Consider the following 26,891-nt stretch of genomic DNA (forward strand, 5'->3'; position numbering starts at 1 on the left):
CCTCCCGCCCGCCGCCGGGAGCGGCTCCCAGCGAGGTCACTACAGCGCCCGCCATGCCCAGCGCCGCCACAGCCACAGCCCGCCCTCCGCGGCTCGCTTCAGGTGGGCAGGAGGGGCTGCCTGCGGTGCCGCTCCCCCTTTTAAAGATGTATTTTCATACATGTTTTTCTTGGTCTTGCACACATATATGTGTTAAAGCGATGCAGCTGGCGCTGATGGAGACGGCTAGAGGGATCTGGACAGGCTAAATGGATGGACCGAGATCGACGGCATGAGGCCAACAAGGCCGAGTGTCCTGTGCTGCCCGCAACAACTCCAGGCAGCGCTTCGGGCAGAGTGGCTGGAAGGCTGCTGGTGGAAAAGGAGCTGGGGGTGGTGATGGACAGTGGCTGAACAAGAGCCCGTGTGTGCCCAGGTGGCCAATGGCTTCCTGGCCTGTAGCAAAACTTGGCACTGTTGAGGCCACACCGTGAGTACTGTGTTCAGTTTTGACGCCCATGATTTAAGAAGGACACTGAGCTGCTGGAGCGGGTCCAGAGAAGGGCAATGGAGCTGCTGAAAGGTCTGGAGCACAGGCCTGATGAAGAACGGCTGAGGGAGCTGGGGATGTTTAGCCTGGAGAAAAGGAGGCTCAGGGGGACTTAATCATTTTGTACAAGTCCCTGAAAGGAGGCTGTGGCCAGGTGGGAGTCAGTCTCTTCTACAAGGGGAAATGGCCTCACGTACCAGGGAAGGTTTAGGTTGGACATGAGGAAGAATTTCTTCACAGAAAACGCGTTTAAACATTGGAATAGGCTGCTCAGTGGTGAAGCCACACTCTCTGGAGGTGTTTAAGGAAAGACTGGAATTGGCACTTAGTGCTCTGGTGTAATTGACACGGTTGTGTTTGCTCATAGGTTGGACTAAGTAATCTCAGAGGCATTTTCCAACCTGATTAATTCTGCGGGTCTGAGGCCGAGAGCTCCGCGCTCACTGTGGGCCAGGGAGCAGCCAGCTCCCGTCGCGGCGGGACGTTAACGCTTCCCGAGAGCCCCACACGGGCGCTCCAGCACCGCCTTCCCCGAGCCAGCGCTCCCGGCACCGCCGCCTCCCTCGGACTGGCACCGTCCCACCCCGCTCCGGGGCGTTCCACAAGAGGAGGCAGCGCTTGTTTCGTTACTTCCCTCCCCTCCCCGCCGGCGGTGCGAGGCCGGTGCTGTCCCGGGGCGGAGCGGCCATGGCGGCGCGCCGTGGCAGGTAACCATGGGCACGCCGAGCGGGGCTCTGCCGGCCCGGGGCTGCCTGCTCGCCCTTCTGCACCTGCTCTGGGGAGGATGGTTTGGTGTTTTCCATCAGCTCCCATTGCTCATCTGGGAAACTTACTTCACCTGCTCCACGGCTCTGGTTTCTAGCTCTCGACTCTTCACGGCGAGGGCTCTGGCCATGGTGCTCTCCTCGCCCTGCTCCTGGCCCTTTGGACACCTTGCAGTGGGAAAACGCTGGTGTTGCCAGGTGCACATAGGCCTGGGTTTAACACTTTTTTACTTTTTTTTTTTTTTTTTCCTGGGAAGGGGAGCTTAAACTTAGCTATGTCTTTCAGCTTGGAGTAGTGCTATAACTTGGTATGACGAGTTTGCACAAAGTTAGTTTAATGGCTGCTTTATGTGTGTTCAGGGTGATTAGGCCTTTGTAATAAATAGGAGGGTTTCACTGTGGAAGGTGTGATTACCTTAATTCTTACAGCACAGGTTCAGCTTTAAAAATTTTAAAGCATCAGTCTTAGAGGCAGAGTTGAGAAAGCAGACCTATTTGTACAACCTTGCTTTTCATAGCAGTTTCATTCCTCCTGCTGTTTTTTTTCTTCATCTTTTTTTTTAACCTGCAGATGGATTGTGGTAATATCCATATTTTAAAAAGACTGAAATTGTTAGCTGAGGAAAAAACAACCCAACCAGCCCATGTCAAAACATTTGTGATTTTTGTTTATCCCCAGATATGCTTTAGCAGGTGGAAGAGACAGGTTTTTTTACTACTTAAAACTTTGTGTGTGTTATTTGAAATGTTACTTGAAAGACAATTGTTTGCTGACCATCAAAAAACCAAGGTGTATTGCAAGTATTATAGGGTGTGAAAGTGGAAATACTGGTCCAAAACTGAGCCCCACAGGTTGGAAGCTAATGAAAAAGCAGTTGAAGTTGTTGTGCCTCTTAAGTAAGATCATCTCAGTTGTTCTAGAAGTCTCTAAAGAGGGGGTGTAACAGCTGTCATTGACTTTTATCTTAGGCTTGTCTGCCCAAGCTGTGTCAATGTAATGTAAAAGCATTTTGTTAATGCTAATTTAAAATCTTAGCGCACACAGTACTTGAAAAGTAATTTATGGATTGGGTTTGCGTTTTGTTTCTTCACATCTTGAGAATATTTTTATTTTGGAAGGTGTAAAATTCAGTAGGTTTTTTTTAATTGACACTTACAAAAACAATAGCTATTGCATTAAAGTTTTCAAGGCATGTGTGGCCAAAATATTTCTTTCCTCAGATATTTGTCCCTGGGTGAAGAAGAGGGAAGGATAGTCTAAATGAGTGAGAAGGACTGAATACAGGGTATACAGGTTATGCTTGTCCAAGGTAGTGTGTTTTAAAATCCAGAATCCAACTTCTTATCCAAATTATTCCTGTGCCTGGAGTCTGTGAAGTTGTGTCCTTACAGAGTATGCCCAAACTCTCTGCTTTCAGCATATATTCAGGGCAGATTAGCCTGGGATGTGCTGCCCTGAAACATACAGAAGTGCTAGCTCTGCTGTTGTTGAACACTTGTGTCTCTAAATCCCTTTAATGGCAGTTTGGCATCATCTAAGTGTTCTTCATAGTGATACATGAGTAAAACCCTTGTTTGATCTACAGGTTGTATTTACTATAAGACTACTTTTTTTTGTAGTTGTTAATTTAGTTGGTCTAACACTGGTTGGCACCCAAGCTGAAATGTGCATGTCTTTTTGTTAAGCTTACAACAATTCTCAGTAAAGTGTCTCAAATTTTTAATTTTTTTTTTTACATAGTACAGTTGAGAGTGTAGACCAGAGTTGTTAATTTATTTTGATTTTATTTTCCTTTGAGTATAAATCAATCTTGATCAAGAACAGTAGGTATTAAATGTATATGGTACCTATATAGTTCAAAATTTAATAATTTTCCCTCCATATGGATTGGTTACCTTGAAACCCAGAGCTGGTTTGACCAGGTGTTGGAAATCTGCTGGCAATTTAAAACATCAGTAATGCAGTTAATGGGGAGCTCTGCCTGCTTGGTGGCATCAATGGGTATGAAGTGTAAGTATTTGGTTTAAGATTGAAATTCTGTCTCCATATTTTTCTCTGTGGGTTAATGATAGTATTTGTTTGCAATTCCAGCTTACAAAGTCCTTCCTGTCAGAAACTTGGAAAAATGTGTGAGTGGTTGAATTGTAAGAATTTGTGTTAGAAATAGCAAACTTCCTTTATTTTCTATCCAAATTGTGATGTGGAATGTTGCCAAAATAGGTTCTTTCACTGTGGTGTGCAAGAGGCCAATTCAGATACAGAGTTGAGGTATTTGATATATTTACAGTTCTGCACAGAAGGGGATGCTGGATGGGAAGTCCACAAAGCCAGCACACCAACTATCAAAACATTTTACTATTTTATACGTTTTAGCTAAGGAAGGAATTAGTTTTCCTTGGCTACAAGATACATAATTCTCTTGTTAATTAGTTTCTATTTACTAGATAACGAATCTTTTATTGGTTAATGATTCTCTTGCTTCTCATGCTAATTAGTTTGCATCCTCAGTCTTTCTCTTTTTAGAGTCAGTGAGTTTCTTGGGTCAGTGATCACGGTCCCACACTTCTGGAAGCTGGAGCTGATTCCAGCACAATTGCAGAGTTGTCTTTAACAGTTTCTTCCTTATCCTGGAAGTTGGTCCAGGTATCCTTGAGGCCTGTAAATTCTGCATTCTTTGTGTCCGCTACCAGTGGCCACTCTTCTTCCCAAGCTTTGTTAACCTCCCCCTGGGTCTGAAATAATTGAAGCATGTCAAGCCCTAAACCTTAACAAAGTATTTCTGCTGAAAAGTAATTTGTCTAACACCTGGGCATCCCTTAGAGCTTGTTAGCTGCTCTCTGTTTCATGGTTAAATCTCCTTTCTTGCTGTTTATGCTTCAAAGTACACAAATTCTTTTTGACCACTTTCTGAGGAAGTTTCAAGGTATTGTTTTCATCTGATATTTTTTAATAGTTTAGTGAATTTGGGTGGCTCAAAAATATCTCTGAAGTAATGTTGTGAAACAGACGATTAATCAGTAAGTTTGACTTGCTGCAGGGGCCTCACTTGAGCTTGGTTGTGGTGGCCACAGTGGTGCAGTGGTCTAAGGGTAATAGACTCTACTGGATTCAAACTGATTTGGGGAGCAACACTATTCCCTTTACCTGCTGTGAGAGATCAATCACAGGATTTACAGCTGTGAGTTCAAATCTGAATCTTCCTGATGCCAGGTATTTTAACTTCGGTGTAGTTGTTGAAATTGTGATTGCCATGCACTATATTCCCTGCATCCTGCCTTGGTTGAAATGTTGTGTCTAGGTATGCACAATATGCTTGTTTATTCATTTTGTGAATATGTGACTCTTAACAGCTCTTTTCCTTCTTACAAGGATGTTAAGGACCTTTGCTGCCAGGCCTGGGGAATGTTCTGAAACTGTAAATGCTGGAATTAAAAGTCTGTATTTGACACCTCCCATAAAACCGAATCGAAATGTGTGCATTGAGAGGTGAGTATATCTTTATGTTAAGAGTGGAAGTACCCCTGTAAGCTGTCTTTTGACTGCTTGCAGTAATTATATTAATATCTTGGAGATTTCTATGTTAGATATTCTGAATTGAAAAGATTTGCTTTCCTGGCCTACTTTGGGATCCTGTGTTTACCTTCTAATGTCTTCTGGTAGGTTCTCCTTTGTGTTCTTTTCCAAGTTCATAAGGAATGTGTAGGTTTTCCAAGCCATGTGAAGCCTTCAGCAGTTCCTTTGCAAGTCATGGGCAGTGTTGTTCCTTGAGAATAAGAATGGTTATTTTATTACTTCAATGAAAGCCAGTTCAGAATTAAACTTCTTATGTTTCTCGTAGTTATTGGTTGTCATCAAGTGTATCTTAGTGTATAGAGAGGCTGAGAATGGTGGATTGAGATGAGGGGGGAGGAATAAATATGGCTGCTGCATATTTGTTGCAAGGTAAATATTTTTCTTCCTGCTTGACTGTGAAAGGGCACTTTCAATATAATTATGAGGTATTTTTCTCTCTGAAAATTAGTTACATTTAAAAACAAGTCTAAGCATATGTTACCTGAAAAAATAATTAGTTCTCTTTGTTTTATACATTTGATGGCTTCCTGTGTAGTGATTTCTCTGTTTTGCATTGGATGGCCAGTTCAGTACCTCTATACTGGTGTAATGGTGAGAGAAAAATGAAAAAAAAAATTCTTTCAGCTTCCTTCAAAGGAGAAAGAACACGGTTGTAAAAACTATTGAGAATTCTGGATCAAGCATATTATTTTAGCTAATTTGCAGCTTTTTTAAGGTATCACTTTAATTATGTCTGGAATGAGTGCACTAATGGCTTTGGGCTCACAGTGTATGCATTATTTCACGTAATAACAATGCAAGTTTTGGCATATTGTTTCTATGTCAATGCAACCAAGATTCTGAATTTAATGCAAGCATTGAGGTATTGGCATTATCATGCTATCCTTTAAAGCTCTCTGCTTCTGAAATAGTGTTATAAATCAACAAGTGTTGCAAGTAATGCAGTAGTAAAAAAAACAACAGGCACAGCTGTTGTGTTGACTTTCACAGCACCTTTTATTTTCAACAGTGATTTTGATGACCATACTCAATGCTCAAGAAAATTAGAGTATACACTGCATGTATTTTAAATTCTGTGCAGTAATGAGGTACTGCTTGAATGGTATGAGGTTCCTGCCTCTTAATGCAAAAATCACATTGACTCATCTCCAGAGTATGTTCTACTTGTCATGCTCAGACTGGCACCTATATTTCAGGCAACCTTCCAGATGCACAGAGAAATTGACATTTTCAAGGTATCACTTGCCTCTTACTTTGAAGTTCACATCTTTCTGTTGACATAAATGAAAACTGCACAAGACCCCTGAGCACATACAGTTTGAAGATTATGATGAGGTAGAGCATGATCTTGTGGTTAGGCTAGGACATTTCTGTCCTGATGCATCCTGAGACCTGACACTGCAGTCAAAAGTTTTGCAAATGCTGGTGCTTATGGAATAAATGTTGAAATCATGGTACGAGCAGTAAGAAACTGAAGCTAAATGAGGTAGCTGCATGTCAAACCTAGTTAAAGTTAACAAAGTTTAATGGAAATGCAAACCCATAACTTTTCGTGTAATTGTGCAGTGCCACTTGAGTAAGTTGTGATGAATTATTTTAGGCAAGTGCCACATACCAGAGAGTGAAGTTAGAACCCAAACTCCGCAGTTTAACTATTCAGGTGGTTTTTGATTGATCTGTTTACAACCCGCTGTTTTCCACCTCTTCTGTCTGATTTGAAATTAAAATTCTCTGCCATTGCCATTTCTGGAGTTTACAGGCAAGTCTAATAGTATTCTTGTTTCTCTTTTTTACTAGTATGCCATCAGAAGTATTGCTGAAGATATTTTCCTGTTTGGATGCCGTGTCCCTGTTGGCTGTTGGTTGTGTGAATAAGCGCTTCTATGAGCTGGCCAATGACAAGTAAGGAAGCGGGAAGGTCTCAGTTGTGCCGCAGTTGTGTTTACCTGAGTTATGAGTCTTTCTGATTTGGTTTCTGTGATGCCAGAGCACTGATGTGTGCACCTATGGGCAGTTACTCTGCTGCAATTTCTCTGCATAGCCCACAGTATGTGTTGCATGGAATTTGAGCTGTGCAGGGCCTGTTGTTTAATGGGAGTTATGAGGCAAAAACTAAATCCAGTGCTTTGAAATGTTGCTGTTACCACTTTTTTGTTTTGAAATTTACATGTATTTGTTTGTATTCACATGGACCTGCACAAACTTCTTGGTTCAGGTGATCGTTAATGTTGTGTTGTCAGTAGCTTTATGGAATTGTCATAGCTTTCACAATTTTGAAGTCCTACTTAATTATTTCATCAGGTTTTTACAGGGGGATTGATGCAATCAGATGATCCACTAGTGTGCTTTTTATCTGTTGTTCTGTTTGTGAAGTTTTGGTAATTTTTAAATGAGAACAAAAGAGATGAAGATAAATACAGCCACATTTTTTATAAAGATTGCTTAGACAGAGTTCATAAATTGCTGCTATCAATATCGTGATAATTTTGTGAAAGGGTAAAGAGGAGAGATCCAGGTTGGTATGTGATAACTAGAATCTGGGCATCCTTTTCTTTCTAGGATTCTACTGCATTAGTGTTCTTTGAATGAGAAAATGTCTTCCTCTCTGGTATGAATCTATTTCTCCCTTATTTACTAAAACTTGTACAGTGAATGAATTGGTTATCTTGACATTTACATACCTTTAGAACTGATGAATTTAAAGGGAAGATCTGTAATCCAGATTTAGGTTTTGAGGCAGTCAGAAGGTAAGGATAGATAAAAATTGCATAGTTGACACAAATTTCCAGTCTTGGTATGTGTTTTCCACTTCAGGGTGGTAAGGCAGGATAAAATCACTGTGGCTGTCCAGGGGAAGATGATTCATCTGTCTCCATCTCGATGATGTCTGTTTCCATTTTCTAATCTCAACAGAGATTAGTGTATGTGCACAAATGGGACTTGGGGAAGAGTTACTTTATCTTATCTAGGAGCCTGACTGGTTCAGTGGGACCAGGTCATTTCTTCCTGATGGATTTTCATGGACCTTCTCAAGACCCTGAATCTTGCAGTGAATGAACAGAAGCTTTAATTGAAGTGCCTGCATATTTCTATGACAAATCTGGCCTTGGTTTTTAGACTATCTTTTCTAGGATATTTCTGCTGTCCTTGATGCAACAAGACAATCAGTTCTTTCATTGTGGTATGTCTGTGCTGCCTAATGCCGTAATTTGTCTTTGGGTTGTTCATATGCAGTGTGTGCTTGAACAGTTCTTGGCACTGATATCTCCAGTATAACTGTTGAAGACAAGGAAATGTTTGACCCCTCCTTTCTGCACCTCCTTGCCCCAGCATGGCGCATTCCAGCCTTCCAGCATGCAGTGTGGAAAGTTCACAGATATAATCTGGCTGCAAAAGCCTGAGGATTCTGATCACCAGCAGAAGGTGCTTGTGTGAGAGGAAATGAGAGCACAAGGGAAGGTCTTTTTGCCATTGTGGTCAAGTGATGGCTGATGATGATGTGTCTTAATCTGACATTTGAGTTGGCAGTAAAAGGTTTGTTTGGCTTGTTGTTGTAATGTCCAGTAAGAGGCCTTGAGATGAGTACTGACAATTTGAGGCAAGGAGGGCATGTATTCTGCTGTGAAAGAAGCAAACTTGTGCTACCCTGCTGGATGCCTTTTTGATTTATCTGCCCTGAATTCTTCAGAAGTTGAGGATGAAGGGGCAGTGACACCTTCCTAAACACTTGTGATTCCAAGTCCTTCTTCATCATCTTCCATGTCTTCCTGCCCCAGCTGAATTTTTGAGTTTCTTCAGCTAATTTCTTTGCTGGTTTTGGGAAAGGAAAAAGCAATGTGTTACTGAGAGTGAGGATGAGGATGGTAGATATTTGTCATTAGTCTATCTTCAATCAACTAAATTGCCTGAGTCTGCAACTTGAAAGTGCAGGAAATGCCTACTTCTAAGCCCTGTCTTTTCAGCAAGATGCGGAGTATCTCTCTCCATCAAAGGATGTCACTCTTGGGAAGGGGCTCCTAGTTAATAGGAGAGTTTTATAGGAGGTTATTTTACTGGACTTTTAAGCTGATGAAGACCAGTTGAATGATACACAGCTCAAATTCCCCATGTGATGTTATATTAAGGACATCTCTCTTTTTTTTCATCACTGGACAATCCTGAACTGCTTTAGAGTTAAAAAAGAATTTCCCCCCTCCATCAGAAATATTTTATACCATGTGGTAACTTGGCTGCCTTTTAAAATAGAAATATCATAAAACTTCGTTTCAATTATGGGATTGTTCTTTATGTTATCCTTCCCACTCTTCTTCTGGTGAAAGGAAGGTTGAAAACTCATGTTGACAGTGAACCCACCTTTACCCGTCATGGTGGCTTATTGGTTTGTGTGTTTTAGACACTTCTGTCTGAAAAAATGGCAGTGGGGAATTCTGTATATATCTCCAGAGCAGCAGGCTGGAAGATTTTTGCAAAATTCCTGTGTATGTTTGCATCAATAACCAGAGCTTGGCTCTCAGCATGTGGGGACTTATTCTCAGCAGCTGATGAATTGAGAATGGTTTTGATGGGTAGGAGGCAGTGTGGGATGGATCTAGTCCTTGAATGCTTTAAGGAGAGGGGAAGATGTCATACAATACAAGCTAGTGTAAGTTTGCCTGAGGATAAGTGAGAGCTGGTAAAGGTAATCTTGCTGATAAATGGTAGAAAATGTCTCTTGAGAATTTGTTGCCCTCACTATTCATTTTCTTTAGTGCAATTATATAAACTGTGTGTCTAGCACTTCAAAATTAGAAAATTTATTTGCAACTTGTGTTCACAGATAACTGTTTGAATTCTTGTAGGTTCCTGTAATCAATATTCTGTGAGCAGCCCTAGAGATACTGGGGTGTGGGGGGCTGAAATGTGACCTCATAGTTTTCCTGGCATGAAAGGGATGAACCCATTATTGCAGTCACATATTTCTTTGACTTCAGAAAGTCATGTCTTCTCTTGGCTTTTCCAAAGAGTGCAGAAGGGATTGATATGACATTGGTACCACCAAACTTTGGTGATTCTAATTGTCCTCCTCCACCCCACTTTCAGCTGAGTTTGAGAAACTTGAAGCATACAGATTATCTTTGTTGACCAGGAGCTATGAAACCACTTTTTCCATTGGCTGACTTACTGTGAGGAGGGCACATCATTGTTTTGGGGTGGAATTTTCAAATTTTTTTACTTAACCTTTATCAGTTTTCACTTACTTTTCTGACTATTACTATGCCATCACAGAGCTTCATCCTGGATCCCACATTTTCAGGAAGACAGACAAGATTGTTTCTGTGCTAACACCATGCTCCTTGGCAGCTGAGATGTGCATATAAAAAAATGAAGTGACTATTCTTGAAATTTATTCCTCTCTATTCCGTTTTTATTTTCAGCGGAGTTTGGCTGAAACTCTATTCCAGTTCTTTGCAACCAAAATGGACAATTTGGAAAATGAAGTCTAAGCAAACAGAAACTGTGTCTTTGGGCTGTGCTGCCATACATGATAAAAAACCTGGGTACTGGAAGAAAGAATACATCTTCAAACAAACATCTGCCTTCAAAACTAGAGTAATGCGACTTGTTAAATTTCTAGATCCTTATACAGGTCTTCCATGTAAAAACAAAGAAGCTATGAAGTAAGCAATGCCTTGTCACAAAGATTTACTTGAGAACAATGTACAAAATATTAATGGCTTGGGGGGTATAGAATTAGAGCCACAAAATGTGGGAATAATGGGAAGATAGTGATAATCTATAAATGTCTGAAACTGAGAAACCTAAGTAGCAGTTAGTAGAAATACAACAATTCTGTTGAAAGCATAGTTTTAGTTTTGTAATTTTGGGAATTTGTTTTTAAACGCCCCTCTTCCCTCTCAATTCTGAAATAACAGAGTCTCTGGCCTGTGTTGGATAATTGTTCTAAAGGACAAAAATGGAAAAGAACATATAGTAGAGAAGCCAAACCTATCATTTAAGGACACATCTGTGACCGTACTTTGGTATGGAACAGACTGGCCATGCTTAGACATCCTGTCAACCCTAAAACTGTTTGGAGTTACACCATTGCTTCCTAACCAAAGGATACCTCCCAGCAAGAATGGGTGAGTTTAAACATAGGATTTTTAAGGATTTTTTGGGTGCAACTGGTTGATAATGTGATCTGTAGGACTTATCTGACATTTGTTTGACTCAGTAACTTAACTACTCATTAAAAAGCCTCCCTGCAATATTTCTTTCTATGTTCTTCTCTTCTTTCTTAGAGCTTTTTAGCAAGAAATAGTATAATACAGCAAGCTATAACATTAATTCATTGGTTAATGTAGCTATTGGCTCATGATATGTAGACTGCTAGGTCCTGACTTGGAAAGCTGAATCTAAGACATAGACACAAGCATGAAAGAAAAATGTAAATCTAGGAGAATTTGTTGTAAGAAATTTAACTTGGAAAAGTTCATCAGTTTATTTATGTGGCTACAGTCAAGTAATCTATATTTTAAAAATTTATTTTCTGTCTGGTAGGTGTGTATGTTAATTTAGGGAACTTAGTGTTTAACTGTGTGTGCAGTCTTCAGTACATGCATATAATGTCACGCAGTCCACAGCATGTCCCTTGTTTTTTAACTTAAATGTGTACAGTGGTTTTTGTCATTATATTTTAAAAATATATTTAAATGACAAGTGTCTATTTGAGATATTTGGTTCCTGTCAAGGGTTTTGCACATACAGTGTCAGCTGTGTGTTTCTTATACAGATTCCCTAACCATAGAGCTCTCTACAAACCACCTGGTTCCTCAACCAGAAGCAAAGCATTTAATTAAAAAAGAAATCAAGAGAAGCCTTTTGTATAAAGTTAGCTGAACAAGTTTTGCAGTCAAATTATGTGGGAAATGTAGTTGTTTTACCAAGATGATGATTCATATGTAGAAAATAAAAAAGCTTGCAGGCAGTTGATGTATTTGTTTCACAGTTACAAATTTTTAGAAATCGTGACTATAGATGAAGGCAGTGCTTTTACCAATTTCAGTATGTCATTAGTAAGACTATAAGGCAGTAGTGCAGGAACAGGCCTGTTTGACTTAAAGATGGAAAAGGCTGATGTTGATTAGGAAGAAATTTTTTACTGTGAGGATGGTGCAACACTGAAGCAGGTTGTCTGGGGAGGTTGCGCATGCCTCATTCCAGGCAGTGTTCGGTGTGGAGTTGTAGGTGATGCTACATGGACATCTAGGGACTGTTTTGAATATAATAAGAACCTAAGTCTGAAAAGGATTTTAGAAAGACTTTTTTTCATTCTGCATAGATAATACAAACTCTACTTTCTGCTCTTTTTTTTAAATGTGTCATTAGTTAGTAAGGGTGTCCATGAACTTTTATTTAAGAGTGTTTTGGAGTTAAATGGCTTTAATAATAGGTAAAATATAGAAAAAATTTCTAAAAAAGGAAAGCTTCCTGTAACACAAACTTTTAATTTATTATAGGTACAGTTTGATCCTTTCCTTTGAATTTTGCTTCACAGTGATAAATGTTCAGTAATTCCATCTAGTATCAATAAAGTATCAAAAAAAATTGTAGAGTAATTCTGTATTGTGAAAAATTGGACAAACACGTAAGCTCTTTTTTTCAGAGTGTTTTAGGAGGTCATATAGTGTCTTTTGTTTCTTTTCTTGTTAGGGATTGAGATCCTGCTAGTACACTGTAGTTGTTCAATTGCAGAGTTTGATTCTGCATTCCAAATGCTTTCAAAACCATTTTCATCATGGGCTACTGGTCAGACTTCAGAGTTAAAAATGAAATTAGGCTGAACTTTTACGTGAATAAGAAGACATAGCCTTTTTGCTACATTCTGTATGTTCTTTTCAAAGACCTCGTAGATTTTCCTTGATTGCTGAATACCATCTTGCTAACCTGACTGAAAATAATGTAGCAGTTGGTGCTGATGAGCTTGTCCATCTCTTCAGTCTGAGTCCAGGACTGTTAGTAGGAATTTGGAAGGTAAGATAACATTTTGTTTCAGTATTTTTTCATGATTTGAAGGAACAGGCTTTTTTTTGCTTGTAGTTTGGGTTTGGGAATGGCTTTTTTTTTTTTTTTTTAATCTTCTTTTTTTCCCCCTTTGGATTTTGAAAGATCTTGTCTAAACCAGTTACCACAAAACACATGTAGGGACAGTGGGTGGATGATTTATTATATCCAGAAGAGCTGTCACAGAAGTATATATTCTTTAAAAAATCAACTTCTAATTAAAAGATCGGCTATGTATCATTCTACATTAGATACTGTGTTTAATTTTATTTATTTCAGTCTTCACATGCCTAAGTTTGATATCCTAGAGTAATTTTCAGTAGAATGTTTTGAGAAGTGCCTCTTCCTCTGATTCATGCCATTACCTGTCCATATCACTCAAAGTGATGAGTTCCTACACAGCAATTTAACTTTAATCTACATCACCAGGTAGCTGTATCCTACTCCAGCAGTAGGAATACTGTAAATCATGCCCTCTTGGGGGTATTAAATTCTTGGTATTAAGCGTCTAAGTAAAGCAGTTAGCCTCTGTAGGGTGGGTGAAGAGATGAATGTCTTTAGAGGGCAGTGCAGAACATCTGAAGAAGACTTCTACACAAAAGGAATCTGCATCTTTGCAAGGAATGCACTGGGATCTGTGTGTCTGCCTGTAGCTATGTAGGGCTGGGTGGTATGGAAGCCTATCTCAGGTGTTCTACTCTGGATCTGAATTCAGAGGTGGCAGCCCTTTTTTCCTTCCTTCAGCCATACTATAGATGTAGACTTAGGTTACTTGGCACTGGCAAGGAACTTTGCTTAGGGAGGCTGTGAACAGCTCCTCAAAGTTGTGTCTAATTTCCAGCTGGAAACATGCTGCTTGAAATGTGCACAATCACCAGAGGCGATGTTTAAAACCACAGAAGGACTATTTCTTTCACTCTTACTTAAAATAAAGAGTGAAAGTCCATTTCCTAGAAAACTTGAGACTGCCTGACCAGTATAAACCTGTTACAGGTTGTTTCAGTCTGTGAAAATGCTGCTAAATGAACAGCCATTTCTCTTGTATTGTCTGAAGTTTTGTAGACAGGTGTCCTTGTATTGTTGGCTCTGTAGACTTGCTTATGTATTAGCCTCATCCATGCTTGGAAAGAGAACTCTGGAAATGGTTCAATCATAACCAAGTTCCACGTAGTTGTTAAGAATTGAGGGCCCCACTCTAGTCTATTTTTCCCGGCTTGCTTTTCTGAACAGCAGTTCTTATACTCTGTAGGCAGAGTAATATGAGGTAGTTAAGTGTCATTGGTTGTAGTAATTGTAAATGCCACACATTTTGGTTTTTTGCACGTAGCAAAACCGCTTAACAGAAACCAAGGGCAGGTTATGTGGGCCTCTTGGTATTTGGATAGAGAAAGACTGAGAAATGATGTGATTGATAGATCTCCCTAGTTAAATCCTTTATAGCTGTAATTTTGCACTACAAAAATACAGGAGCAGTTAAAAAGCCAGAAGTTTGAATAGAAGATGTAATTTTCCCAGAAAGATGAAAACAGTAGCTGTCCACATTTCAGGAGAGTAATAGACTTCTGGCAGTGAATAATTGTCCTATTGACTTATGTATTTGTAGAGGTAGGATTTAAAAAATGTATTCGAAGAAAAAAGCCTAGTATCCTAGCATAATGTGTTCTTAAGGTAAATGCAGATCTCTGTCTCTATTTAGTATTCACATTGATGTTTTGCTATGTTTTTAATGTTTTGCCAGGAGTAAATAATCTGGTGAAGACACATTTTTTACTTTGAAATTCACAATTTCTATTGAATAATCCTGTATTCCTCACTGATGTTAACCTGCTTTGGAAATAATTCCTTATATAGGAAAATAAACTAGATACTTCCATTTGATTCTGTTTAGGTATCTTTTTAAAGTGGTGAGTAGAAGCTAGGGAAGTACAACTCTTGTATTGCTCTTGTAATTTTTGCCTTGACATAGCTAGTTTCCCTCTCTTTCCCCGTAATACAGAAATGTTGCAGTCTTTTATATATATTTTGTATTCTTGTGAAAAGACAGTAAAGGTTTTAGGAGTCCACATGTTAAAGCAAGCCATTACTAACATTATTATAGTAATCGGCAGAGTAAGAAGCAGCAGCATTTATCTATGAATTTTAATGCTCAGAAAGACCTTGTGAAAAAAAGAATTTGCAGATGAAAATACATCTACTTTAATTAACTTTTCAGGAGAAAAATGAAATTGCTTTTGTTATGGCGAATCTTCATTATAATCAACTTCTTGAGAGAAGCATATTGGGTTCTGCTACTGTGTAAGTTTGGTTTTCCTTTGTGTGTAGTAAAGATAACTTTTTTGAGTAAAGCTTTGAGTTTTACAGTTAAAATTGACTGCTGGCAAGAGGTTTATATTTAGGCAGTAATTAACTATTGTTTAATATAAACAACAGTTACAGTAACTAAATACAAAACTATAGAAGCGTTTCATACTAAAATATTGCCATTGTTATGCTGTTAAGGAAGTAATTTAGTTATACAAGTGTACTAGGACTTGCTGTATTGAGCTAGTTAGAAATACACTGCACATACTTCCCCCCTTTTCACAAGCAGTCTTACTGTTTTCTCTATCTGAAACAAAGAAAAGAGACATTTCAGGAAGTAGGGAAGTAATCTTTGGCTGTGTAAGAGCGGGGGGAAAGCTCTGGTAAACTGGTGAGGTGCCTGAATTTATCTTTTATTGCTGTTGAGGAAGTAGCTGTGTTTCCAATGAGGTATTTGTATATGTGTATATAGCAGTGTATAATATAATACAAAACCTGTTTATACATTGTAAGCTGTTTAAAAATACAAATTTTTTTAGCTTTAGAATAGTATTTGGGGAATTTATTTCCCACTCAGCTTTCTGGTCAGATACTGTTGTGTATCTACCAGTAGTCTTAAATGCCCACCATAACTTACAGTGGCTCTTCTCTCACAGAATGCAAGATTTAACACCATCTCCCTTAGTACCAAACTGGATCCTATGCAGAAGTTGCTCAGTTGCCTCTGGCATGTGGTTTCTTTAGGTCTCTTGTCTGCAGTAGTTATTTAGTTAGGAACAGACAAAATTATTTTAGTATTTGGTACTTCAGGGAAGTCTCTAGAGCTAGTGAGCCTTTAGATTTCTAGTTAAGCTGATGCTTTTTCTTTTTCGTAGACAAATTCATGTCTTGAAGTTTAACAGATGTACCTTTGAAAGTTGACTGCTGTATTTTCTGCCTTTGCCTAGGCTGAGCAGCTGATCAGCAGTATTAGACACTATGTTAACTCAAAAGAGGCATGATGAATTAGAGATGTCTGATTTTGAAACTGTCTTAAGATGACAGTCTCAATGTAGGGCTACGTGTTATATCTCTATTAAGTCACCCCCCCTTGCTAAATTCTACTTTTTGTGTTTTTTTCAAGTCAATATGTTCCTCCACCTAATAAACCTTTACTGGATGATATTGACTCAGAATATGGACTGCATGACTACAGCCTGCATCTTGATCTGCATGGCAGAAACTGCATGTACCTGTGTGGATCATTCAAGTGCCTCTTCTGCAGAAAACGTAAAGTTGATGGAACAATATCGTCTGTTTTAAAAATAATCCCTGCTGTTACATCTTTCCTTCTTGCATCCAGTTTCTCTGTTTTAAGGGGTGAAACTGAAATGGAATTTTAACAGTAAGCTGTCTTTCTGTTCATGGTGTGGTTTCTCCATGGTGCTTTGTGTGGCGTCCTAAGCCTGCTCTGTAGTAGGTCTACCTGCTGTTACATTGACACGGTGTCAGGCCTGGGACACAAATTCTGCAGATTATCAGGATCTTTTCTTTTAGTTCCGTGCTCCATTAATAATGTAGTAGCACAGTTCTTGGTGCAGGTTGATTTTTCTTTCACTTGTATTTTATAAAGGAGAGATAGTTTGTCCTCCATGCATTTTGGAAGCTGGTTTATGTAGCATTCTCCTTGAGTATACTTTGGGCGCACAGACAGATTAAATATATAGATAAATTTGTAGAAGTTACTGTGAACTTTAAGATTTATAGCTTTTATTTTGGTGAGCTTAAGGTTGCCTGTTTTGACATCTTTTCACTGTGTGGTACACAACTTCAGTCATTGTTTTTAACTACTGCTCAGTTATGTACTCAGCACTTCTTTCCATGAAACACGATTGCCCACCTCTGTTCTTCTCATACAGTTCAAATTCATAATTGTGTTGGGGCTTTGAAAAATTCATGGGTGATCTCTCTTTTGACATAGCTTCAGCATAAATTCCTGCAGCCACACAGCTGTCTTTCTGTAAGCAGAGACAGACTAAAATATTAAAATTAAACACCATCATTAATTTAATTTATAACTGTGTACTGTAAATTAATTATTACTCCCCAGTACTTTTTTTAACCAGCACTCCTGAGCAGTGTGGATTTCAGAACATACTGTTTTTCTGTCAGTAGAGGGTGCTGTTGTCAGACATGAGTACTTCTACAGAATTTCTGCGTGATTTGGTTTGGTTTTTCTCATTTAAGTTTACTGATTCCAAGAACTGTCATTTAGACTGCAGCCTTGTGCAGCGGGGAGTGTTGTAGTCCTTGAACCTGAAATATACATGTTTTCAGGTTCCAGAAAAGCGCCAAGATTGAATTAAAGGAATACTTCTAAGGCTAAACTTCAGTGAAAGTCTATGCATGTAGCAAGAAATCTTACCTGAAGTGTTGAGCAGTACAAGAGTCCTCTTTATGTTCTCAAAAAAAGAGAATCTTCGAATCTTCTCAAAATTGGCCAGAGGGTTGAGTTTTTGGTATCGTGTTGGTTTTTCTTGTTTAGGTGAACATCATGTTTTGTTTTCTAAAATGAAAATGTTATACTTCTAGCAATACACTTGCACAAGAAGAAGTATTAAGTGGCACACTTCCTTTCTTGGTATCAGTTTCTTGCTACTTAGAAGCTACTTCTACAAAAGATTAAGCTGATGTTTATGCAAATTGAAGCAAATGTCCATGAGCTGCAGTTGTGATGCCATCTTGCTTTGCAAGTTACAGAATCTATTTATGCTCACAAGTGTTTTCTGAATTGCTTTGGTTTTGTGACCTCCAGCAGTGTGACAGCCACCCCATTCTGGTCTCACAGAACATCAGACAGCTGAAGCCATGGTTCTGCAGATAATAAGCTCATTTGTCATGTAGTCCCTTCCATGTGCTTGCACAATAATTCCTTTTGGAAAATGCTTTACTTCCTCCAAAAATGGTGTCATGAGGCAACATATGGCTGTCTGCTGTCACATTTTTCATTGTAATTTGTTGTTAGTTTTTCTCATTCTGTTGAACATTGTGTTGCTGAATGTGGCTGGCCCAGGTTTGTCCAAACTGGTTGTGTTTGATGGTTTGTGTTTTGGTTTTAGGCTCCATTCTAATAAAACTCTTTGTCCCATCCTCTGAGAGGACTCTGAAGCATGGAAGTCTGCAGAATATTAGAAGTCTTGCTATTTCTGTAGCCAGTTCCAGTTTTGTCATAGATGTGATGTGCCTATGGCAGTTTCCACAACTTGAGGCACAGATCAATTGTCAGCTATTATACTGTTGTTTTACTTATTTATTAGTTTTCATTAGGAAGCTCTAGGCATTCCTAGGTTACCAGAGAATGCCCATTTGTATTTTGCAGAATAACTGATTTATTTGTTCAAGATTAATTTTTGTCTGCTTTTTGATAGTGTCTTTAATATTGTGCTTCATTTTGCTACTCTATTTGCAATTCTTTTGCAGAACTCTTAATATTAAATTTAAAAAGGTTATGTCACACATCATTGAACCAAGCAGATGGAGTGTATATGACTTCAGATTTTTTTTTCTTGTTATTATACTTGCATTGTAGTAACTAGCTGTTTTGCCACTGTTTTGGATGGGGTTTACCATTTAATTTTATGCTCCTTTTCATGTAAACAAAATTGGTAATATGGTCTCATTGACAGATACTGTAGGGTGAATATGTTAAATACTTTGTAACTGAATTGAAAATATTTAGAAAACTTCCCTTGTTTTCAGGAAGTTATGACAGACTTTTCATACGACTGCCAGACATCATGAATCCACCTTCTTAATAAATATTTTTGAAATGTATTTTTGAATGAACCTAGGTTTTCAACATTTTAATCACAACTTTGTAGCCACATGGTAGTTTCAGCTTTCACTTTTCAATGTTATTTCTTGTTGATATAAGCTGATGTGTTATGCTTGCTAAATGTAAGGGTTGATTTTTGTGTATTTAGAGAGCTTTTAAGATTTGTTTGAAAAATTTCATATCAGGCATTTGAAATGTTTTGCTTGACCTTGAAGATTGATTTGCAAGTTTAAATAATTTTGGTGTGGTAAGGCTGGTTGTTGGCACCAGAATTAGTGTTAAGCACAGTTTTTCCTCTGAAAATACCAATCAAATGACAACTTGCTGCAAAGGCTTGGTTAGCAAAACAAAGTTCCTTGGCTTTTAGCTGAAATAAGTGCTTTGGATCTATTGGTCTATTTGTTTCTTTCCCCTGAGGTCTGTCTACATGATTTATATTCTCTTTGTTGGTATTACCTTTATTTGGAAATACTTGTTCCCTATAACTTACTCTGCTGCTTTGCTGCTGTACGTGTCTTGCATAAACCAAGGACTAGAGATATTATATGGGGACAGTAAAACAAAGTCTGAATCAGGCTGAAAAAATCCCTGCCCAATTTGCTTCCTCTGTGTTTCTCTTCCTCTGTTTAATATAGCTTATTCTGCCCTTTAATTTCGTTTTCTCATCTGACTGGGGTGAGGAAGGGGAGATTTCAGTGCTTAACTTTTAGTTTCTTGCTCGTTTCTAAGCAGACTTTTCCTTCCTTCTGAATGTGAGGACTGCAGTGGAGCTTTTATAAGAAAACTTTTTTATAAAAAACCCAAACATATGAACACTGGATTAACCAATATATGAATAATAGGCCTTCAGATTCCTGATCTGTTGTCTATTTCCCTTCTGGCTAAAGTTAAGAAGTAACTGCAACACACCTTAGCCAACTGATCTATCTAGCAATGATGTATTAATGCCATGCAGCAGTGATGTCCTGGTCTTCATTAATTTATTAGCGTAATGCTTTTTTTCAATCCATTTTTATTCCATTCAAACTTCATTTGATTTGAGTGAGTAAGAGCAAGAGCCACTTCCATTCAGATTGGAATTGTGGATAACAAAATAGTCATTTTGGTAAACTGCATGTTAACTGATGTTTGCAAGTCTCTTGAATAAAAACTCAACTTTAAATGTAGACTTTCAGTGGTTAGACAGTAAACTATTTAAATAAGGTTTTTTTTTTTTATTTTTACCTTAATTGAAATTTCGTCATTGAATTTGGTTTACTGAGGTTTTTGAATGGAACCATTTGGACAGGTATTAACTTAATGGCCCTTTTCTACTTTGAGCTGGATCATGGAAATGAATACTGCTTACATTTTCCTCAATGATTTCTTTTGTACTTCACTGCAAGGACAGTGGGTATCACAGTCTGGAGGATTGCATTTTGCTTCAACTATACAAAATATTTCCTACAAAATACTTTCTGGATGTAGTCATGTTGGTTTCACTGTATTCACACTCCCGTTCCAGACAATCTCTGGAAAAAAACCTGCAGCTGCTGTTCTGTCATGTGCTGGGCTGCTTTCTCTCTGGAGTAAGTGTTCTTTGTACAGTATATCCCCACTGGTGAGTGATGCCTTTCCAGTATTGGTTTGTGGCCAGCTGTATCTTGGGAGTTGCTTGAGTCTACAGTACCAATTCAGAGAAGCTTTTGACCTCTGCGTTAAAGTGTGGGCTTTCTTGCTCCATCACTGCCTCCAGCTATCTGTTTCAAGCAGCCACCAAGCAAAGGTTTTGTTGCCACTGCATGCTGGATGCAGTTATTTAACTCACAGCCAGCCTTTCTGATGTTGTCTCTTCTGTCTGTAGCCTCATGCTGTTACTTAGGCTTGGGAATCACAGGCAAAACACCAAAACACTTATATTTTTTCACTCTTGTCACTTGCATCTTAAACCTCTGCAAGCCCCTTCACTTGTTACCTTACTATTCAGGACCTGCTACTGGATCCTGACAAGCATTATGTTCCTGGGAATTCCTTCTCTCCCTTCCCATCTGTCTCCCACAAGTGCTAGATATTTTCTTTTCGCACTGAGGTCTCTAGTGCTTTTGTTTTGCTCTTTTGAGAGAGTATCTCTTGTTCAAGGAAACTTGTTGAAGGGATGTCCTACCAAGAAATCTGCTTTTTTTTTTTTGCTTTTCTTTGAAGTCAGATTGTGTTCACTATGACGTACCTCAAGTTACAATTAGACTGTTGGACTCCTTGGTTAACTTTCCTTCTCTGATAGCAAAGGAAATTAAAAAAAAAGTCAGTCTCTTCTGAGAGGAGAGGAAGAGATACCAAAGATAAATGGTTATATGTAGTAATAAAAAAAATCACAAGTCATAGCAATTCTGAAAAAAAAACCCCAACAACAACAACAAAAAAATAAATCCCAGGGGCCTTGGAAAGTGATTTATAAAAATGAAAAAATCCATAGTTTAAAAACTTGATTCAAATCAAATTGTACTGCATGTCAATTTAAATGATGCAATATCCTTTCTAAGGAGGAATAGTTATCTGTATACCCTTTGTATTGGGTTATTTGAGTTTGCGTTCAGAGCTGAGAGATTTAAATAACTTGGAAAAAGAAGACTGGGAGAGGTACCTCATAATTTTATTTTGTTTGTTATTGTTGAGCTTGACTTCTGGGAAATGGTCAGTGATGGAGGCACTGGTGGCACAAAATTGGAGTGTTGAATGTGAAATTTACTCTATGCATCCTTGTCCAAGTTCTTTAGGTGTTGTTCCTAGTTTTATACTAAAAAACACAAGAGTATTTTTTAGCTGCTGTTTCTACTGTGGATCACAGATTTAAAGCTCTGAACTGCAACTTAATTCCTCTATAATATGTTTGATAGATAGCGGTTGGTGTATGCCAGGGTTTCTTACTGGTGGGTGGGAAGAAAAAGACGTGGAAAGAAGATAAGAGAACATTTACAGTGTACTTGGGCTGAATTTGATTTATACTGCTGTAATGTTGTATATTTATATTTTCAGGTGACATTGAAAATGGATACCTGAGGCTCAGAGTTGTAAACTTAAAGGATAATAGGAAGCACTTGCCTATTATTGGGACACTTGGCATATGCTGGGAAACAGATGTGTTTAAAGGCAATGTAAAGGTCAGAAATACTTCTTGTTTCTGGAAATGCTTACCTCTAAACTTCATAAGAGTTATGTTTGTGCATCCTAAAAATGTTAATTTTTAAACAATTCTTGATTTGAAAATGTCTGTAAGTAGACAAAAGCTTCTATTCCAATATTACAAAAAATATTTCAGTTTTGAGGAAAAATACTTTCTCATCTCTCTCATAGAGTCTAGGTTGTATAATAGACCCATTATGCATGTGTAATTACTCAGCAAAGATGCTGTGGCTGACCAGCCCTGCTTAGAAATGCTGAACAAAAAAAAAAGTATTGCAGATGTAGGTTTTTTTTGGTTGGTTTTTTTTTTTTTGGTTTGGTGTGAGAACTGGGTTTTGTTTTTATTTTTTATTCTTGGTTGGTTGGGGTGTTTTTGCAAGCAATAAGCCTTGAACCTCTGGGGAAATGCTCCACAGTTCTGTGCTGTATATGCAGTAAAAGTTAGGAACTGTTGGGGAATGTTAAAATGCCAGTGGATCCAGGCAGAAACTACAGTCCACATCCACACAGTCAACACCATCAGTCAGCTGGTTGAACTCTATTTTTCAGAGGAATGCTCACACATTCTATTGGATAAAATTCCTAAAATAATTGTTTCAAAGTTTCAGAGTAGTTCTGCTTTAGTAGCTGTGCTAGTAGTTCTAGCTTTTGCAGTAGTGGTGAAGGCATATATTTTTAAATGTACAGTAATTTCACGACCATAAGGCGCACCCCCAGGGAGTTGGCAAAATTCGCAACTTTGTAGATAATATAAGTTACACCGGACTATAGGGCACACTTTTTTTTTTTGCAGCGAGGCTCCACCCCCAGCTCCCCCTGCACGGCTACTGGCCAAGGCCCCGCCTCAACCCGGCAGCCATTGGCCCCCGGGCCCGCCTGTACCTGGCGGGGCCGGGGCATGGCCGATGTTGCTCTGTGCCCCCTCCCCAGGGCCGGGCTATGCCTACCGCCCCTCCGTGCCCCCTCCACGGGGTCAGGGCATACCTGTGGGGGGGCTGCCCCGCCTACATGGGGCTGGGGCATGCCCGCCGCCACTCCGCCCCGCCTCCACCTGGCAGCCGTGGCTCTGCCGGCTCCCCCTGCGGCTTGCAGCTCTCACTTCCGGGTAGGCAAATTTCCGAACTTTGTCTGTCATATAAGGCGCACTGGACTATAAGGCGCACTTCTGGGTTCGGGGGAAAATTTTAGTCAAAAGGGTGCGCCTTATAGTCGTGAAATTACTGTACTTTATCAGCATGAATGTTTTAGAAGTCATGAAAATTCTGATGAATGTAATTTACGCACTACTGAAAAATCATCTAGTTCAACACTTGATTTCAATTTTGGCTCTTCTTTTGAAAAAAACCCTCAAAATTAATTAACCTGTTGTTTCTGCTAATCCTGTATAAATATGGAATGGAAGACTGATGAGACTTTTTTACCAAGGCATGTAGTGACACAACAAGGGACAATGTTTTTAAACTGAAAGAGGGTAGATTTAAATTGGACATTGGGGAAAAAAAACGCAAAAAAATTTTTTCTCCATGCTGAGCACAGTGAGGCAGGGGAGTTGGAATTAGATGACTTATAAAGGTCCCTTCTGACCCAAATCATTCTGCAAATCTATAGGATTAACAGCTGCTTGGCAGAATTTTCTTTTTTCATGAAAATAATCCTGAGTAAGTAGTACATAAGAATTTAGGAAGTTATCTGTCAGAGGAAACAGAGCTACAGCTGTCGTCTTCTTTCAGTTTTAGTCTTTCTCCTATGTGCTTACAGAACAAAATATATTGAATAAAGGATATTATATTTTTTATTAAACCGCTCATTTTGTGGGTGACAGATGGAACATGTCAACATATAGCTGTGAGTTCAATTCAGTGTGGTTTTTTCCATAAGTCTCTAAAATTCTTAAAACATGTGAAGGCCAAATAACATCAGCCACAGAAATAGAACATTGCACTGTTTGAATTTATTTGAATTTTGTTTAATACTCTAAGGAAAACCAAAGAACCCAAAAGCTTTTGTGGCACTTCTGGGTTTTTAATTAAAAAAAATAATTGCTGAAGTACAGATAGTTGGAAATTGTCATGGCTTAGGAATGTTGTTCTTCGGTTTAGTGTTCTCACTTTAACCACTCCAAATCACACTGGCTTGCTTTCCTCTTCCTCTCCCCTGTGTTGGGCTGGAGAGGAGAACTGGAGGCACAAAAGGTAAAGATCAAGGTTGAGATAAGAGCAGTTTACTGGAAACAGCAATGAGATAAGAAAATGGAGAGTAGCAGCACCAATATTAATAACAAGAAGGTACAAGAGATGGGAGTGATTCACATGCAAATGCTCACTATGGAGTGCAACCTGACCATGCCACAATACCCTGACCACCAAGAAGAAAGCCCTTTCCTTGCCCCTGGAAATGAGGTGGTATAGAATAACTTCCCTGTCTTAGCCATGCTCCCTGCTGGCTACTGGAAAAATTAACTTGGTCCTGACCAGAACCAGCATGGGAAGATCCCATCATCTCACCACCCAACACCACCCTGCTTTACTTTTCATAATTGGCCTTTTATGTGCAAGTTGTCAGACCAGAAAATAGTAGTTCTTTCTTGTTTCCAGTGATTCTGTAGCTCATACAAGTTATTACACTATCATTAGGTTTGGCTTGAATTTTGTATTTTCACCGAGTCTACAGTAGAAAGCTTAGGGAGGCTGTCTATCATATTGCCTCATGTTTGTGCCATCTGGCTTTGTGTTGTTTGATTGAAGTAAAGTAATAGTGAAAGCAATGTTAGAGCAACAGGAGCACAACTACGTAGTACAGAGATAGAAAGCATTCCAAATGAATTTTTTTGGCATGGAATATGTGGTGTTGGTTTGTTTATGCTTTTGGAGCACAGATACAACACAATTAAGATAATTTGATTCATTTAGTGATTCAGAACTCATGAGAATAAGGAACAGCTGATACTAACAATGACACACAACTCTTATGCTTCCAAGGGATGTGCTAAATTATCAATTTGCAAAGACCAAAGAACTGGCATTAACATTTTAAAATTATCTAATTGTGTAATCTTGTAAAGAAATATTTTCAGGAATTTGTAAGAGGAGGAATTGCATGAGGAGTATTAATGTAACCTATAACTGAAGCTGTGAACCTTTTAGAAAGCACTATTTTTTATACAACTACCTTTGAAGGGTAGTTGTGTGTGCACTGCCTTGGGTGGTCCCCGAGTATCGTTCCAAACACTGCTGCATTCACACAAGTTTAGCAGCCAACTTTAAATTTCAGTAGCTTTTTTCTTTGAAGGGACTGTCATTATTTTAATGGTAAAGTAACTGATAATTGAGAAAAAACAGATGTTTAGGGCTTAAAAATGTTCAAGAAATAATGTTTGATTTGGTTTGGCAGTGGTACCTTCTGTTTAATGTCTGTAGGTTACAATTTTGATTTCTGTAGGAAACCTATAAGGATGTATTTGTTGCAGTAGGTCAGTGAAGCACTATCAATTTTATTTATTAAAATAACCTTTGTACAAAACTCTCGAAATCCTTGATATTTCTTCTAAAATCAAGGACAGATCTACTTAATGTGCCATGACACAGGGAAATAATCTCTTCTGCTTGTGTTTGTAGGACTGCTTTGTGATGGATCTGACCCTCTTGGATGAAACTGGAAAGCCCTTCTGGTGTTTTAGTGCTCCAGTCCGCATGGAATTGTCTGCCAAGTCATCTGGCCTTTATGACTACATGGGTCATATCTATACTGCAGATTATTCAGATTCAGAGGGTAAAGTCTGTCTTGAGTTTGTATGGTTGGAAGAAACCAAGGAATATATTATAGTCAGTTTGGTGCTTTATGTAAGCACCAAGAAGGTAAATAGCTGGTATGGAACAAACTACTGACTTAATTAGGTCACTAATTTCCTTGCTTTAAAAACCAAGCAAGCAACCCTCCCACAGCAAGAAACACAATAAACCATCTATGCTTAAGATTAACACCAACAAGGAAGACTATTCCTGCAAGTTTTCCAGTTAACAAGTGCAATTGCCTAATTTTTTCTAATAGGTGCTTGAGAGATTGAAGAAGCATGTTGATAAAAGTGAGATGTTTTCTTTTCTGTTGAATATTGCATGGTCACACTGTTTCTCACTGGCTATATTGGAATTATTTTTAGGAAGATTTTTCTTTGTAGAGACTTGTTACTATGGTTAAGGAATTGCTTCTTTTGAGAGCCATACTGTGAAGATGCCTTACCTTACATAAGCTGCACTGGTTTTGAGAACATTGACTTTTATGTTTAGTAATAAAACAGCATGTGTGCTGTTCCCTCCAGATTTGTTGGAGGGATATTGGTAAAGCACAGGTTTCATTAAATGCTTTTTTCAGAAAAACTGCACTTAAATATATTTTAGTAAAAGATTGAAAGGGTAGATGGGAAGTCAGATCTGAAAAATGTCAGTTGAGGCATTTGTTAAGAAAGACGTGTAAAATCTGTTTATGACATTTCTTTAAATTCCTGTTTGTTCTGTTTTCCCATGTTGTAACCTTGTCTGATTTGAGTCTAGATACATGCCTCACATGTTGACCTAGGAATAAGTGTCCCAATTAACAGCCAATCTGAGCTGTTGTCTGTTCTTACGGAATGTATGTAACAGTCAGGTGTTTCAGAAACAATGCATATCTGATATTGTTTATCTAACAATATGAATCCATATAAAAATTGAA

The 26,891-nt window shown here is 38.7% G+C and overlaps 1 protein-coding gene across 2 annotated transcripts; it reads left to right on the plus strand.

The window, feature by feature from the left end:
• The first annotated feature begins 92 nt into the window (after positions 1-92).
• FBXO15 (F-box protein 15) lies at positions 93-26,891 on the plus strand. Of its 2 annotated transcripts, none has more exons than XM_033079028.1 (10): positions 93-1,236; positions 4,664-4,780; positions 6,665-6,769; positions 10,282-10,524; positions 10,780-10,989; positions 12,751-12,880; positions 15,123-15,205; positions 16,335-16,480; positions 22,038-22,162; positions 25,799-26,891. In XM_033079028.1, exons 1-10 carry the CDS (start codon positions 1,217-1,219, stop codon positions 26,066-26,068), a joined length of 1,449 nt encoding a protein of 482 aa, XP_032934919.1. In that variant the 5' UTR covers positions 93-1,216; the 3' UTR covers positions 26,069-26,891. The 2 variants fall into 2 exon arrangements, with proteins under 2 accessions (XP_032934919.1, XP_032934920.1); XM_033079029.1 differs by lacking the exon at positions 93-1,236 and adding an exon at positions 1,260-1,491.

The sequence above is a fragment of the Catharus ustulatus genome, chromosome 1 (genome assembly GCF_009819885.2).
Source record: "Catharus ustulatus isolate bCatUst1 chromosome 1, bCatUst1.pri.v2, whole genome shotgun sequence".
NCBI classification, from domain to species: domain Eukaryota; kingdom Metazoa; phylum Chordata; class Aves; order Passeriformes; family Turdidae; genus Catharus; species Catharus ustulatus.

Bases quoted from the DNA above. Each gene is read 5' to 3' on its own strand.
- FBXO15 (XM_033079028.1), top strand. From the start codon at position 1,217: ATGGCGGCGCGCCGTGGCAG. The intron at 1,237-4,663 runs GTAACCATGGGC...CCTTCTTACAAG, and splicing joins ATGGCGGCGCGCCGTGGCAG to GATGTTAAGGACCTTTGCTG. The intron at 10,525-10,779 runs GTAAGCAATGCC...CTGAAATAACAG, and splicing joins AAAAACAAAGAAGCTATGAA to AGTCTCTGGCCTGTGTTGGA.